Source organism: Gallinula chloropus, assembly GCF_964237585.1.
Source record: "Gallinula chloropus genome assembly, chromosome: Z".
Lineage (NCBI taxonomy): Eukaryota > Metazoa > Chordata > Aves > Gruiformes > Rallidae > Gallinula > Gallinula chloropus.
In genome coordinates, this window is record NC_140089.1 from 89897486 (window position 1) to 89911978 (window position 14493).

The 14493-nt window shown below is 54.7% G+C and overlaps 1 protein-coding gene across 2 annotated transcripts in view; it reads left to right on the forward strand.

Moving 5' to 3' along the window:
• NEDD4L (NEDD4 like E3 ubiquitin protein ligase) overlaps window positions 1–14493 on the forward strand; it is a gene marked incomplete at its 5' end in the record, with an annotated part of 102734 nt that overhangs the window by 16324 nt on the left and 71917 nt on the right. For both annotated transcript variants that reach the window (XM_084278159.1, XM_084278160.1), the window contains one exon: window positions 2348–2421. In XM_084278159.1, the coding sequence (XP_084134285.1) occupies window positions 2348–2421 (74 nt within the window). The remainder of the gene's footprint in view (window positions 1–2347; window positions 2422–14493) is intronic.

Consider the following 14493-nt stretch of genomic DNA (forward strand, 5'->3'; position numbering starts at 1 on the left):
GAGCTGGAAGACACTGGGGGGAGGAGCGGGGTTTCGGTGTGGGGCACGGCCATGCCGGCCTGGCGCCAGCGCCGCGGCGGGGCACGGCGTCCTCTCCGCAGCCGGAGCCGCTGGCTGCTCCATGCAGCGCTCTGGGGGAGGAGGGAGTGGCAGTGCTGGGCCTCTCAGGCAGCCCTGGCCATGCTCAGGTCACTACCCCAGGGCTTGAAGTGGGACAGGAATCCCTCTGAGGCTTCGCTTACAGAACCCTCTAAAGGTCAGAAGGGACTTTTTAAGACATCTCACCTTCAGTGAGCTCTCATGCTTCTGCCCTGCCCTTTCACCTGCCTGTTCCTCCCACTGATGGCTGCAGACCTGCTCGCTGTAAAGTCCTTCCATGAGCCTGGTCCCTCCTCCCGTTCCCCCGGGGGTTTCCCTGCCTGCCAGGAATGGGGAGCTCAGCCCCCGGAGGGTCTGTCGGGTGGGTGCTGGGGTGCATGCTGGGACAGTGGCACTGGGCCTGGCCACGCTGGGTGACTGGCTCAGGTCATGCACTTTCCAGAGGCATCAGCACATGGAGCGGTGCGTGAGCAGCAAGCCCAAGGCTGACAGGAGGTGTTGGCCTTCCTGGCAAGTGGTCCTGGCTTATAATTAGCTCATTCTGCAGTGGTGATTAAGACTTTGGCTTTTTAATTGTTATTTAATGCAGAGGGTGTGTCCAGATGACACAGCACAGTGAAGACTTTCTCCATGCTTGTACATAAGGACTTCCCCATCCTGGAAATCCAGGCGTTTGGAGTGAAAATAAAAGCCAAGTCAGTGTTCTTGAAGCTCAGCTGAATGCTGCTCAGTGTTGCAGGCTGCAGCCTCCAATTTGTGGTCTTGGTGCTCATGTGTTTCAGCACAGCAGTGCGCCCTCCTCCTCCTCCTCTTCCTCCCCTTGCCTTCAGTTTTGTTGGTGTGCCATTTGAGGGAGGGCTCCGCTGGCTCAAGGTGATGGCCAGGGTTCAGAAGAACTGTGGTGGGGATGGAGTGAGCTGGACGGGAGAGCTGTTGAGGTTGGCAAGAAGCATGTGTGAGCACGTCCTTGGCCGTGACATGCTGCGTCCCAAGCGCTGCCCGACCCCGGGGCTCAGGCTCAGAGCTGCAGAGGGGTCGCTCTGGTCAGGGCTGGATCCCGGGTCTTCCCGCTCAGGATTTCCCCCCTTCAGTGATGCTGCCTTGGCCGCTCTCTGTCCCTGTGCCCTGGGTACACAAGAAAACCAACCCACCACCCTGCTGTTCTTCGTTGTGTACAGCCCTGCCAGCGAAGGGGGGTGGAAACCTCTGTGGTGTGGGGCTGGGCTGGGCAGGTTCGGCATCGCCTCGGGGGTGCTCCTGACGTTCTGCACAGATCCCAGCACCACCCAGCACAGGCACCGAGCCTGCTGCTCGTCCTCACTGTGTAACAGCCTGGGTGCAGTGTGGTCACGCTGGGACAAACAGTGGGAAAGGGTTATTGTTTTCTGGGGAGGCTTCAGGAAACAGCCTCAGGTTCCACAACCGAGCCTGGGGTGCTATGGGTTGGGAAGGCGTATCGGGAGAGAACGGGGTACCCGATACAGGGGCTGCACAGCCTGGGCCATGGTTCCTTTCACATTTGATTCTGGTGGCCTCTTTGTGTAGCAAAAATGAACTGGTCAAAGAGGGTAGAGGGGAGAAACAGTAAAAAATGCCATTTCTACTGTGCTCCTCAGGAGCTTAATGTACCAAAGCGATAAGCCAGCCTGAGGCTGCCGTCCTTGCAATGCACGGCTTTGGGATTGCCACTGGAAGTGGGTTTGAGCTCTGTGTACACCGAGGTGGTGAGGGAGGTTGAGACAAGGAATCCTGAGGACTCCTTTTTGGGTTTGTAAACCACAGGCACTGCTACAACCAGGAGGTGTGAGCATTCCTGGGCAGAATGGGTGCGGATGTTTTCCCTTGGGTTTGGAGGGACAGCTGGAGAGGCTGAGCAGGATGAGCTCCTCTGGAGTGTGGATCTCTCAGGACTGGAAAGGGCCCTGCTTGGCAGATCATCTTCTACTTTTATTACTGCTCCATTGTTGCTGCCGTGACGTTATTCCTGTTATCTCCTCTTACTCTGTTTTTATTTAACTCTCAACAGCTCTGACTCGAGTTCAATGCCCTTTGTGTCAGGATTCGGGCTGTTCTTTAGCAGGCAAAGTGTGTGCCTCCTCCCAAGAGGTTTGTCTGCCTGGGAGACGCTTCTGCTGCCTAAAGGCTGAGAGTTCCTTCACAGCTTAACCTCTTGCAGGGTGTGGAGCTTCAAAATGCAGCGCTGAGTAAACCTTAAACGTGATTTGTTGTGTGTTTTTTCTGTTCCCAGGAGGAGTCTCGTATCCTCAGGGTAAAGGTGGTGTCTGGCATTGATCTGGCGAAGAAAGACATCTTCGGAGCCAGGTAGGTGTCCTGCATTTAAAGAGAATAAACCTAGGAGAGCAAGGACAATTTATACTTGATTGTTCATAGACGTGATGAGAGATCCTGTTACTTGATTGCAGCCGGTGCAGATCAGGGACTGTGTGCTGGCAGAGCACACCATTACTCACAGCAGCGGCTGTTCCTGCCCTCTCCCGCTGCAGGGAGCCGTTCCCGAGCTCACCGTCTGCCGGAGCTCTGCGAGGAGCAGCTCAGGCTTCCTCAGAATCTGGCAGTACATAAATGCCTCCCAGCTACCTCCCCATCTGCCCCACAGAACGCAGGGAAAAGCAAAAGTCAACAGCACCCTCTGTCTCAGAAACCCTGACTGGTGTGGGTGGGAAGGGCCCTCAGATCCCCTTAGTGCCCCTCTGCTACAGGCAGGGACACCCCCCAGCCCAGGGTGCCCTAAGCCCCATCCAACCCGGCCTAGAGCCCTGCCAGGGATCCCGGGGCAGCCCCAGCTTCTCTGGACACCCTGTGCCAGGGCCTCCCCCCTCCCCAGGAAGGATTCCTGCCTCCCAGCCCCTCTCCATCCCCCTCCTGCAGCTGAAGGCTGTTCCCCTTGGGCCTGGCCCTCCCTGCCCTGTAAGGACCTGTAAGGACCATGGAGAGACCATTCCCTCTCCACCTGGCAGAGAGACCAGGGAAAGAGGTGTTGCTGCCATTCAGCCTGTGCTGCACCGGGGCCAGCGGGACACGCTGGTGCAGCGAAGAGCTCCGGGTGACAGGGGCTGGTGACAGAGGCTGGCATCATGCTTCTCTGTCAGGCCGCAGCAATCCAGGTTTTAATTCCAGGTGAGCCTCAAGCCACCTCTAGTGGTAAACTGGGGGCTCGAGGAGGGAAAGAGAAGGGTTTGGGGTAGCTGAGGCAGTCTGTGCAGTGGCTGGGGCAAACAGGCTGTGGTTTGTGCTGCTGTTGGGCCGGGGTGACGGGGTCGAGTGGAAGGTGCAGGTACAGGTAGAGCCGCTCTCTGCGTTCTCACGACCTTTGTTCTGAAGGAATTAGTCACAGGGTAGGAATAGCTCTTCTCCAAGCTGAGGCTTGCTGTGCAGTGACTGACAGGATCAGATCGGGTAGGGACTGGGGAGGAGCTGGTCCCAGAGCCAAAGCCGACCAGAAAGCGGCCGTGCTTTCCCCGAGGGTTAATTCGGGTTTGACGTTCGTGCTGTCTCAAGCCCAAGTGTGAGGAAGTTCCTGCAAAAGCTCCAATCTTCTCAGAAGTTGTTCAGAAGTTTGAAATGAGTGTTATCCAATTTAGCTGCTCCTGAAATGACTAATTTCTGCGTGTGTAAATGAGCCTCCCTGCGGACTCGCCTGTGTTGCTTTAATGATGCTCACAAATCGTTCATTAGCCTGCGTGTCTCGCCCGAAACTACATGAAAGCAGCAATTAAAAGTTTAATCAACTTTCATTCTTTTCTGTGAACTCTGCAACAAGTGTTCCTCTGGGTGCAGAATCTGGCCAAAGGGGTTTTACTTCCTCTCCCCAAACCTGCTCCTGGGTGCTTGGCACAAGCCCCAGGGGAAGCAGCTCGTGCGGAGCTGTGGTGGACACGTGGTGCTGGCTGAGGAGACCCAGTGTGGTGCTGCTCATGGTGTCACTGGGTCACGCTAGGGGAGCATCTTGCTCAGGCTCCTGCCGTTGGGGTCAGGATGCTGCAGCACCAAAGTGGCAGGGAGAAGAGGTGGGACTGAGGCACAGGGAGAACAGGATTTCGACTGCTGACCTGAGAATTGCTGTACTTAGGAGCTGACTTCGCTTTTTCCAGATCTTGGTTGAGTTGGCCTTTTCATACCACTGCAGGGATTTGGTTTACTTGACGGGGTGCATTTTGTTTCCATGTTGCTTCCAGAGCTTTACATTTCACCACTTCTTTTGCCAGAAGCAAAGCTCCAGGTCGGAATATTGAACCTGCTCCTTAAGGGGAGCTTTAAATACTGAAGCACGTGGCCAGTTCACAGCAGTAAGCTGAGAGGAGCGGGAATCTCTTCAGTGTTCACTCCATTCCTTGAAGGATGCTCTCAGAGCTTTGCAGCTGTCTCCCTGGCACTGCGGTGCCTCCTGCAGCCATTGGGAATCACAGAATCGCTCCTGGGAATATTTAAGATGTCCTGTGCTAAAGGAGCTGATGCATTTCAGAAATACCTTTCATCTTTCAGAATGGAGAAGGTTAAACCCGAGGGGAGTTGGACCTGGGTTCTGTTGATGTGGCCATAAATACTGAGTGAACTGGCCTCAAGTCAGCAGGGTTTGCAGAGAACCAGTTAACAGTCCATCCCTGGTGTGTGGTGTTAAGGTAACGTTGTTAACTCAAGCCTGGCAGCACGGTGTTACAGGCTTGGTGAAACACTTGTACTGCTGCCTTGGCCAGCTTCCAGAAAGACCCTGACCCTCTGCTGTTTCCCTCCCTCATAGACAGTTTCCATGAGCTCACAGATCTTTCCCGTTGATCTCTGGCATAGGGTGGCTTCCCACACGCAGCCACAGGCTCATGCCCGATGCGAAAGCAAATCGTTGGAATCGGAAAGGGCCACCGGGGCTGGTCAGCAGGCACAGCCTCTCCCGGGGAGCAGCAGGCCCCGTGGGGCACCCTGCAGCGCGCCTGGCGAGGAGGAGTGGCTGGGAGGTGGCTTTTTGGGACCAGGAAGGTCCGGTGACTGCTAACTAAGTATTTCAGACAGGGACACACTTGGGAGCGAGGTAATCTCCAGCCAGTTGAACACGTGGTTCCCTGTCCTAGGGACCCTCCTTTGGCAGGGAGTTGGACTCGATGATCTCCGGAGGTCCCTTCCAACCCCTACAGTTCTGTGATTCTGTGATGCTTTACTGCTTCCCCAGAGCTGTCCCAGCGAGCAGGGCAGCTGCTCTGCTGCCCTTCACAGCTTTGGATCCCTGACTTTTGTCTCCTTGAAAGCAATGTGCTGTGTGTAAAACCAGCAGAGCTCTGCGACTTTGGCTGCAGCTCCTTCTGGGGTGGCCAGGTTTTGAAAGCCTGGCCCCACTGGTGGAAGCTCGTGACCTGCTTAGAGCAGCGTGGGGATGGCAGAGCGTGCCAGGAGCTCCAGGCTCCTCGCTGATCCCAGCCCACGGGCGCAGGGAACACACTGGGCTCTACTTCACAGAGCACCCGGTGGGACTGGGAAGCAAGGGCCTGTCCGAAACACCCTGCGCCCGGTGGGTCTGCAGGGCGGAGGCGGCAGAACAGATCGAACCTGCTCAGAAGAAACGTGCCAGGTAACAGATGGTCTGTTCGTGAAAGCCCAGCTCCGGTGGCCAGGAAGGAGCCCTGGGCTGCTGAGCATGAGCACACCTGTGTTGGCAGCAGAGGGCACCCTAGAATTTCCTCAGCATCACGGCAAGCTGGCAGTGGGTGTTTGGTGCATCAGGCTTTCCTAGCTGTCGCTGGCATCTGCAGGGGCTTCTCTGGTTGTACCGGTCCTGGTCCTCAGGAAGGCAGCACCTGGCGTGTGTCTCAGTAGCTGTAAATGCAGAAATGCTGCTTGTTTGAGTGTGATGTCTGGCTGATGAGGGAGAGGAGTGGGTAATGATTCCTGGAGTTTATCCTGTCATGGTGAAGAATAACCTCACTGGGTAATTGCTGGGAAGAAAAGTTGTTGTGTAGTTGTGTAACCTCAAAGTGCTTCTCCCTGTTGGGAGGAGGAGGAGGTGGGCAGCTGGGGTTGGGCTGCTCCCCACCTGCCACCTATCTGCCCTGATCTTCCAGCTCACCTGCACCCGATGCTCATCAGCAGAAGGGGTTAGAGGGAAACCTTTGGATCTGAGGGCAGGAGTTCTGCCTCAGATGTTTTTCTTCTCCTCCTGATCACATTAAACGATTAAGCAGAAAGGATTGAAACGATCAGCAGCTTCTGCTTTTTATATAGCTTAATTTTCCTCCTAAACTTAGTAAGGTCTCATATCTTGTAGTTATAAGATTGCCTGTATCTGGCAGCTTCCCAGGACGCATCCTGTGCTCATTGCTGTTCCATTTGAACTCGTCGGCAGCCCCAGGGTGAGTGTGGTGCTCCTCTGATGAGGAAACGTAGATGTTACTGCTCTGCTCCAGGAACCTGTAAGGATGCTCTTGTCCTGAGTTACAGCAAGTGTCTGGCTGCCGTAGGTGCGTGTCATTCCGAAGGTCCACTGGCTTACCCCCTGGCAGTGGGGTGCTGGGCCGTGTCTGTTAGATGAGAGGCTCCTTTGAGGCGTTTCTTCTGCATGAGGCATTTCTTTCTGCCCTGAGTTTCCAGGGCTGGGGCTGTGCACACTGAGGGGTTGTGTGTGTTTAAGGATGTCCGGCGCTTCGGGTACCACATGGCTCTTACTGTGTTTTCAGTGTTTGTTTAATGAGAGCTGTGCTGGCCATCGTAAAGCTGTTCTGGTGGTGAGGCTTGCAGGTGCCTAGCTGATGGCCAGAGGGACCTGTGCTGATGTACATCCCATGACATTCACCAGTGCCATTCGTTGTGCTGGCATGGATGTCCCCAGGTGAGGACAGCTGGGGCAGCAGCAAGCCCGGGGTGGGGAACGTGGTGTGGGGCCCTGTGTGCCCCAGGCTGAGCTCTTCCCTGCAGCATGACCCTTGTCCCGGCTGCTCCCTGGCCCCTCTGCAGCTGTGGAGTCTTCACCCAGCTGGGACAAATCACTGTGTCCAAACCATGGCTTCTGGGAAGAGCTTGCTCCAGGCTTCATGGGAGGTAGGGGCAGTGAGGGGGAACACTGGTGCTGCAAGCAGCCCTCCTGTCCTGAGGAGACGTGGCAGAATGCTGTGCCCCTTCTGGCAGCACAGCACTGGGGTTTTGTTGGTGTGAGGAGATACAGACACCACAGAAGCATGGTGGAGGGGCTGGAGCTGCCAGGAGCCTTTCTCTCCATGCAGGCCCTGGGTGCAGCCAGACGGGCATGTGGGGCCCCAGGGAGCTAATTGCTGCCGAGCAGCACCTGATGGTGCAGCACCTGATGGAGCTGGTAACGAGCGGGGCTGGTGATGGGCAGATAGGCAGGGCTGGGTGGGGCTGGTAATGAGGGGGCTGTTAACGAGTGGGGCTGGTAACGGGCAGTGCTGGCTCTGGTCTCAGTCAGAGCCCACTTGGGCAGTGGCTGCTGTGGTCCTGTCTCCACACCAGCGCCAGCCTGGGCACGGGTGAGCAGGGCCTGCCTGGGCTCTCAGGGCAATGGCCTGGCTGAGACTCAGCCCTGATGAAAGCTGCTCCGCAGCTCGTGGGTGCGGCACGTCACCCGGCTGCACGGGAAGGGCAGGAGGGCCCTGGCTGCGTGACACTGGTGGTGACTGGGGTGGCCACGACTGTGCCAGAAAGGTGAGTGGGTCCCAGTGGCCAGTTTCTGACCGGCTGCAGTGGCGTGGGTGCAGCTGCTGAGGGGCGAGGGCCGGGCAGGGGCAGCCAGCCCCGGGCGATGGCCTGGCACCGGAGCTGCTGTGGTGGGGGTCTGTGGGAAGCGATGGGCAGTGTGAGCCATTGCAGCGTGGGCAGGTGTGGGGGCAGAGAGAGCAATGTGTGTTTAGAATAACTGCTTCAGCACTAGCACTTTGCTCACTTCTGTGAGTAGCTGGAGCAGGTATGACTTGGGGCTAGCTGGTGTTTGGGGCAGGAGGCTGGCTCGTTGGGCTGTTTGTGGTTTTGCTGCTGAACAGTGTAGTTCCTGTTGCTGTAGGTGCTTCTGCTGAGCACTGGGACACAACAGGTTCTGTGTGCACTTGTTGGTGAGCTACAGATCTGCTTTGTCCCCTCCAGCCCCCTGATGGAAATCCTGCTGCAGGTCTAATGCAGGGGATAGATTTCAGTCAGGAGTTGCCTGTCCGGGAGGTTTCATGTGTCCTGGTTACTCTTTGTGAGCCTAAGCAGCAGTATGTGAACACATCTCAGCCTGTCCTGCCCTTGTAAGCCCATTTCTGAAACAGCTTCAAAAGCAGGATCTCAGGGAGCTTGTACATGGTGGTGTGCACTGCCTGCCTGAGAGGAGGGAACGCATCCAGCCAGCTCCCTCTGTCCGTGCTTTGGGAGACAATAAATTGTGGATTAGCCCTCTGATGGTGTTTTGGATGCAAATTTAACCAGGATGCTGTGGCTACTGATTTCTGTTTCTGCCCCAGAAGACTCCTGGGCTGGCTGCTGTGGTGTTGGGGTGCACGAGGCAGCCCCTGATGTGCTCTCTGGGGGGGTGACCGTCCTCTTTGCAGGAGGAGAGCCCCCTGAGGAGCCGGGTGGGTGCGGTGCTCCTGTGAGCGTGTCAGGGCCCCTGGCTGTGCCAGCCTGAGAGCTTGTGTGGTCACTGCCTGTGTGACCCCACAGCTGTCACTTCCTCTGGCTCTAAAGCCTGTGTCCGTCCATCTGTCCGTCCGTCCCCCCAGGGCAGTTGTGTGTTCCTGCCCCAGTGCTGGAGGGAAGGGGTGTGCTCTCAGCCTGGAGCTGTGCTTTGGACAGCCCTGGGGTGTTGCTCGGGCAGTGCTCTGGGGTTGTCACCGGGTGAGCTGGGGACAGGGTGGCAGCACAACTCTTGGTTCCCTTTTTAAGCGATTTGTTAAACTGCAGAGTGTGCAGATGTGTGTGCCTGGGAGTGACCGGCGTGGGTCTGGAGGGGCTGAGGTGAAACTAGGAGAAAAATCCCCCATTTCCTTCCCCCCCCAGGTACAGTAAAGCCCTCCTGGGCTGGACATCGCTGGTGTTCGTTCCTGCAAAGCAGCAGCTCTTTCAGGCTGCAGCTTTGTGGCTGCAGAAACCCCAGGTGCTGCTGTTCTGAGGGGTAAACACAGTCATGCCCTCGGGTTGCTTTACAAACAGAAGGGGTTTCAGTAATACCCATCAGGTACCATTGGATATCCAGCTGGCCCTGGGGGGTGCCTGAGGTTCGGCTCTCCTTTGCCATTCCTTGCAATCCCCTTCATATGGTCTGGAGAGCAATGCTGGGCTCCTCTCTAAAGAGCTCTGCAGTAGAGCTACAGGAGTGCTGTGCCAAAGCTGCTGCTTTGTGAATAAATACATAATTATTTTAACTGAAAATGAATGTGAATAAAGTGATGCAGAAATAGATCAATAAATAACATAATGCAGTTTTTAAGGCTGTGATGGTAATAAAGCAATGGGGCATTGTTTACAGATCATCAGAAGATAAAAGCGTTGTTCTGGTAAGGTTTAATATCTTTTCTCTCTGCTTTATATGCACTTTAGCATAGAAATGAGCACAGCTGTAATGCTTCACTTCCAGCATAGCTGGGGTTTGACAATTAGCTTACAGTTTGGAAAGCTTTAGATTTCATTCAGAAGTTAATTTCCCCAAACTCCTCTTTTGAAATGGAAACCCAAGAGCCAGGCTGGATTTCAGGGGCTGGTTCAAGTTCAACAGGATGGAGTAATCAGTCAATGGCTACATCATTGAGTAGGGTCCCTGGAAATGGGGGCACTTCTCTTAAAATCAGAGTTCCTGGCAGGGCTGTGAGATGTGTCTCGACTCTGTGGTGCAGAATTGGGCTGCCTGGCCTGAGAGCTGGCTAGGCTTCTGTGCACAGCCTCATCACGGGCTTGGGCAGACTCCTCCATCCCCTGACCAGAGCAGGAACACAGCTGTTTCACATGATGAGCTGTGTGGGGGGAGATGTGTGAATAGTTACCTGTGGGGATGTTGTAGAGCTGCCCGGTGGGGCTGTCACCAGGCTCCCCTGCCAGCGTCCTGCCCCATGTCACCTTTGCCAGGCAGAGCTGTTTGGTAAGCAGAAAGCATGATGGTGGATCTCATCAATACCTCATGGCAACAACAGTGAGGAACAGCCCAGGAACAAAGCTGAACTCCCCCTCAGCAGTGTTTGGTGGTGGTCCCAGAGCTTTCTTTTCGTATTTGGTGTCTGCAGGCTGCCTTTGCCTCCTTTGAGAGCAGCTGCTCTCTCTTCTGCAGGTGTAGCTGCACAGCGTTGACAGGCAACCACTGACCCCTGTGCACACAAGCTCTCCCAAATCCATCTTTGTAAACACGTTCTTATGACAAAGAGCTATCTCTGTAACTAAGAACTTAATCCTAGGTGGTGACTCATAGCAAATTTCCTATCATCCCTAAAATAAGGAAGAATTTTCTTGGCTTGATTTGGTTGTTTCCTCCTTTTAGCACACTGGATGTTGCTGCTAAGCATGCTTCTGTTACTAAAGGCGGTGGGTTTTGCTGGAGGTGCTGTGTGGGTTTCAAGATTTCACTTAGTTCATCCTATAACCCCCTCCCTGATGGCACGGGAGCTGCTGGAGAGGTTTCCCTCTGCGGGCAGTGCTCTGCCCCATGAGGGCCGAGGCCGGCTCTCTGCCCCGTGGCTCACCGTGCCAGAGCCTGCCTGGTCCTCATGGCACAGGCCGCTCCTCAGGGTGTGCAGGGGGACTCATGGGTGGGGTTCATGGGGGTGTGGAGCAGCTGCTCTCAGCGGGGACACAGTGGGAACCGGCATCTCCTCAGCCTCGGGCGGGTGAAGCCTCTGATGGCAGCCGTGCCCTCCCTCAGCATCCTGAAGTGTGGGCCTGGTGGCTCAGGAGGCCATTTGATACACATCTCTTGGATCTGTTTGCAAGAAGGGTGCATGCTGAGAGCCCGGGCCCCTCTTGTGAGGTGGAGGGGGTGTCTGTGGCCTTGTGTCTGAGTGCTGCCTTTGAGGGGAGCACGGTGGGCCTGCTCCAGCCCTGTCACTGAGAGGTGCCGCCAGCTGCAGCTCCCCATCTTGGCAACATCTCCCGGCACGCCGGCTGGGGCAGGCCCCATGCTGAGCCCCTTCAGTTCACCACCCCAGCTGAAAGCAGTCAGCCTTCTTTTTGTGTGGCAAAGGGGAGAGAATACTTTTTCGTTGAGTTTCAGTGCCAGAGCCCACCCGTGAGGTGGCCTGCCGAGTGCCAGGGCTAATGCCGACTGCAGTTCGTGTCGCTATGGCTTGTGGGGCACAAGCAGCCTGTGTACAGCCTTGTAGTGCAAAAGCAACACTAGTGCAGCTGTAAAAAGCTGTGGAATGCAAAGTACTTTTCAAAAACTGGATTTTAAGGCTGTCGCTGGCTGTTCCTGTGGCTGCCTGGGGCTGGGGCCTGGCTGAGCCCATCCGTGAGGCCGGAGGTGCCTCTGGAAAAGTGGGTTTAACAAAGGGTGGGAACAGGGGGCAGGCAGAGCAGGGAGGGAGGTGGCCCTGCGAGCACCAGGGTGCACTGAAAGCACAGAAAATCACTCTGTGGGGGTTTTGTTGGTTGGTTTTATTCCTTTCAGTGCCTTGGGTAGATAATTGTGAAGCGTGGAAAAATGCCAGCCCTCGGTTGCCATGGGTGTTGGGGGGCAGGATTGATTACTGCTTGTCAAATACTCCCATGCCCTGGAAATTGGAGCCTGAGAAAAGTCTCAGAGGAAATTAATCATCCAGCCCTCAGAACAAGGCTGAATGCTGAATAAAATGAACTGGCCAGCAATGAAAGTCATGGGCATGCTGCACATGAGGCGCAGAAGGTGCGGCTGTGGGAGACAAAACTGCGTGTGACCATGTGTTTGCAGGCTCCCAGCGCCTGCACGTGAAGCTCTGGCCCTCTGTTAGCTCCTTTGTGAACATAATAACATACATAATGCAGCTTCTGATGCGTTTTTATTGTAAAAGGCAAAGACCTGTGATTAAAATGCTTGGGGAGCTCTGGTTTCACTGGGGCATGGGGCATCCTGCCTGCCACAAGGCCGAGTCGGGACTTCTCGTTCTGTCGACAGCGTTGGGTGCCAGGTGCCATGGGGACCTGCACTGTGCCAATTCAGGCCTGGCACCACCATGGAAGCACAGCTTTGTGGGGAGGGCTGGTGTCAGCTGCTGGCTGTGGGGCTGGAGAGCCCAGAGAGCAAGGCATGGGGCTGACAAAGGCCAATCCTAAGGGCGGCTGTCCTTGTTTACACTGGTGTGATAGTCAGTGTTGCACTGGCAGTTGTTCAGCAGTAAATCCTGGTTAATTAAGCAGTGTTCTCATGGCACCCACAAGTGTTGGTTTCTGGGAACTGTTGGCAACCTGTGATTCTTGTCCAGTCGAGATGTAGGGAGAAACCTGATTGTAGTGCACGCTTGGAAGCCTTTGTGGAGGGCAAACGTGTGCTGCCCTGAAGCTGTGGCCATGTCTGCACCAGGGGATAAAAAAATGAAATAAAACCCTTCTTCAGATCAGGAATAAGTTCTGTGGAAAAAGTGGGTTTCTGGGAGAAAGCCAGTAGGAAGGGGCTGCTCATCCAGGGAGGGTTCAGCCTGGCCTCTTACAGTTGGGTGAAGACTAGTGTAACATTTCATAGGAGTAATGAGTTAATTTGGTTTCTGGGCAGTAGGCACATGATCCACGTCTCCCTTTCTGGTGGGTGGAGGCTCCTACCAACTTGTGTTGCTGTGTCCTTCAGAAGCATTCAGTAAAGCCTGGCTTGGCAAGGCCTGAGAGAGCACGCTGACCCTGGGGATGCCCACCGCTTCAGGTTTCACCTAGGAAGGAAAATAATGAAATCAGGTACGTTGAGGAGAAACAGTGGAGGTGGAAGTTGGCCTTCCCCATGCTGCTGACTTGAAAGGCCTGTGTATGTGCTGTTTGGACACTGGCATGTCTGATGCGGGGGCTCTGCATCGCTGCCTGACCATGGATGTGGTGACTGCTGCTCACTGGGAACAGCAGAGGCAGGCCACCTCCTTCTGTGAGGTATTTGCATACTGGATTTGAGTCTGTTAATGCTGGTGCTTATGTACAGAACCTGCTGTCCCCTGTGCTTGGGGTAACCAGCATGAAACCTCTCCTCCTGTTGCTTTCCTTAAAACTCAAACATCATAGAAATGTCATTTATTTGGTGAGTTTTTAGTTCATGTCTCCACTGATGTCCTCTGGGGTTGCTGAAAGTCGAGATTTAAAAGATGTTGTTATGTGCAGTGCAGCGTGACTAATTAATTCTTCATTAATTCTTCCGCATGATGCGGGTGACAGGGAACAGGCGCGAGCGGCTGTTGTGAGATGCCTGCAGGAGCCCCAAAGAGCTGAAGGTACGGAGGTGAGGGAAGGAGCCACCAACCAGTGTTCTAGTTCCTTAAGTTGCCTGCATTCTGTGCTTGGCTCGACTCCACACAGACTTCCTGTGGCTGGCTATCGCAGCCGTGTGTGTCTCGAGTTGGTACAGATAAAATACCCACCAGGAACCTACACCGAGTTCTGAGACTCAGTGTACGTGGGGCCTTTCTGAAATAACTCTGGATCCAGGCTGTAGTTTCTGGAAATAGGAGTCATATCGGTGGCTTAGTGAGATGTTTGCTTTTGTCAACTGACCCTTGTTGGGTTTGTTTTGTTAACGCTGAGAATAACAGAAGGAGAAATAGTGTTGTGTCTTTTGCAGAGTATTTGCTGTTGCACTTGGCATGAGGTTTGTGGTTGAGAGAGACAGATGTAAAGGCTTCCCCTGGGACTGCTAGAACACTGAAGTTAGTGTTGTTTGTGCTCTGCCCTGCGAATTTCTAGTGTTAAATTGTATTAGAATAGTAGAAACACAGATAGCGGGTGGGAAGGGACCTCCAGGACCCTCTGGCCCAGCCCTTCTTGGCAAAAGCACAGTCTAGGCAAGATGGCCCAGCACCCATCCGGCTGAATCTGAAGGATAGTGTTAGGTGAGGAGGGGTTTCTTCTTCCTTTGTGCTCTCTGACCTGTGATAGGTAGCATTTCCCAGGTTGTGGGGTGGCCTTGAATGGTGCTGACGGGGGAGTGAAACCCATTTGCTCTTGGCAAACCCTTCGTATGGGAAAGAGCTGGAAAAATAACTCTGTGGCTCTGAGCGTCTTTGCTTTCTGGTGGTGTGTTGCAGAATAAGGAGCACTGAATATATTCAGATAAAAGATAGCCAGCTCCTCCTTTTCCACAGAAAGCCTCATCCATAGCAGCCTTTGAAGTCTGCCTTCAGGATCTTTTTAGTCTGAGGTGATGAAGTCGGGCCTGCAGTGATCCCCACCAGCTCGTGCAGCCGGCAGTAGTGAGGAAATAATGTGCCGCTCTGAGTTTTACCTCAGTAACCAGAGATTAGCATCAGACTC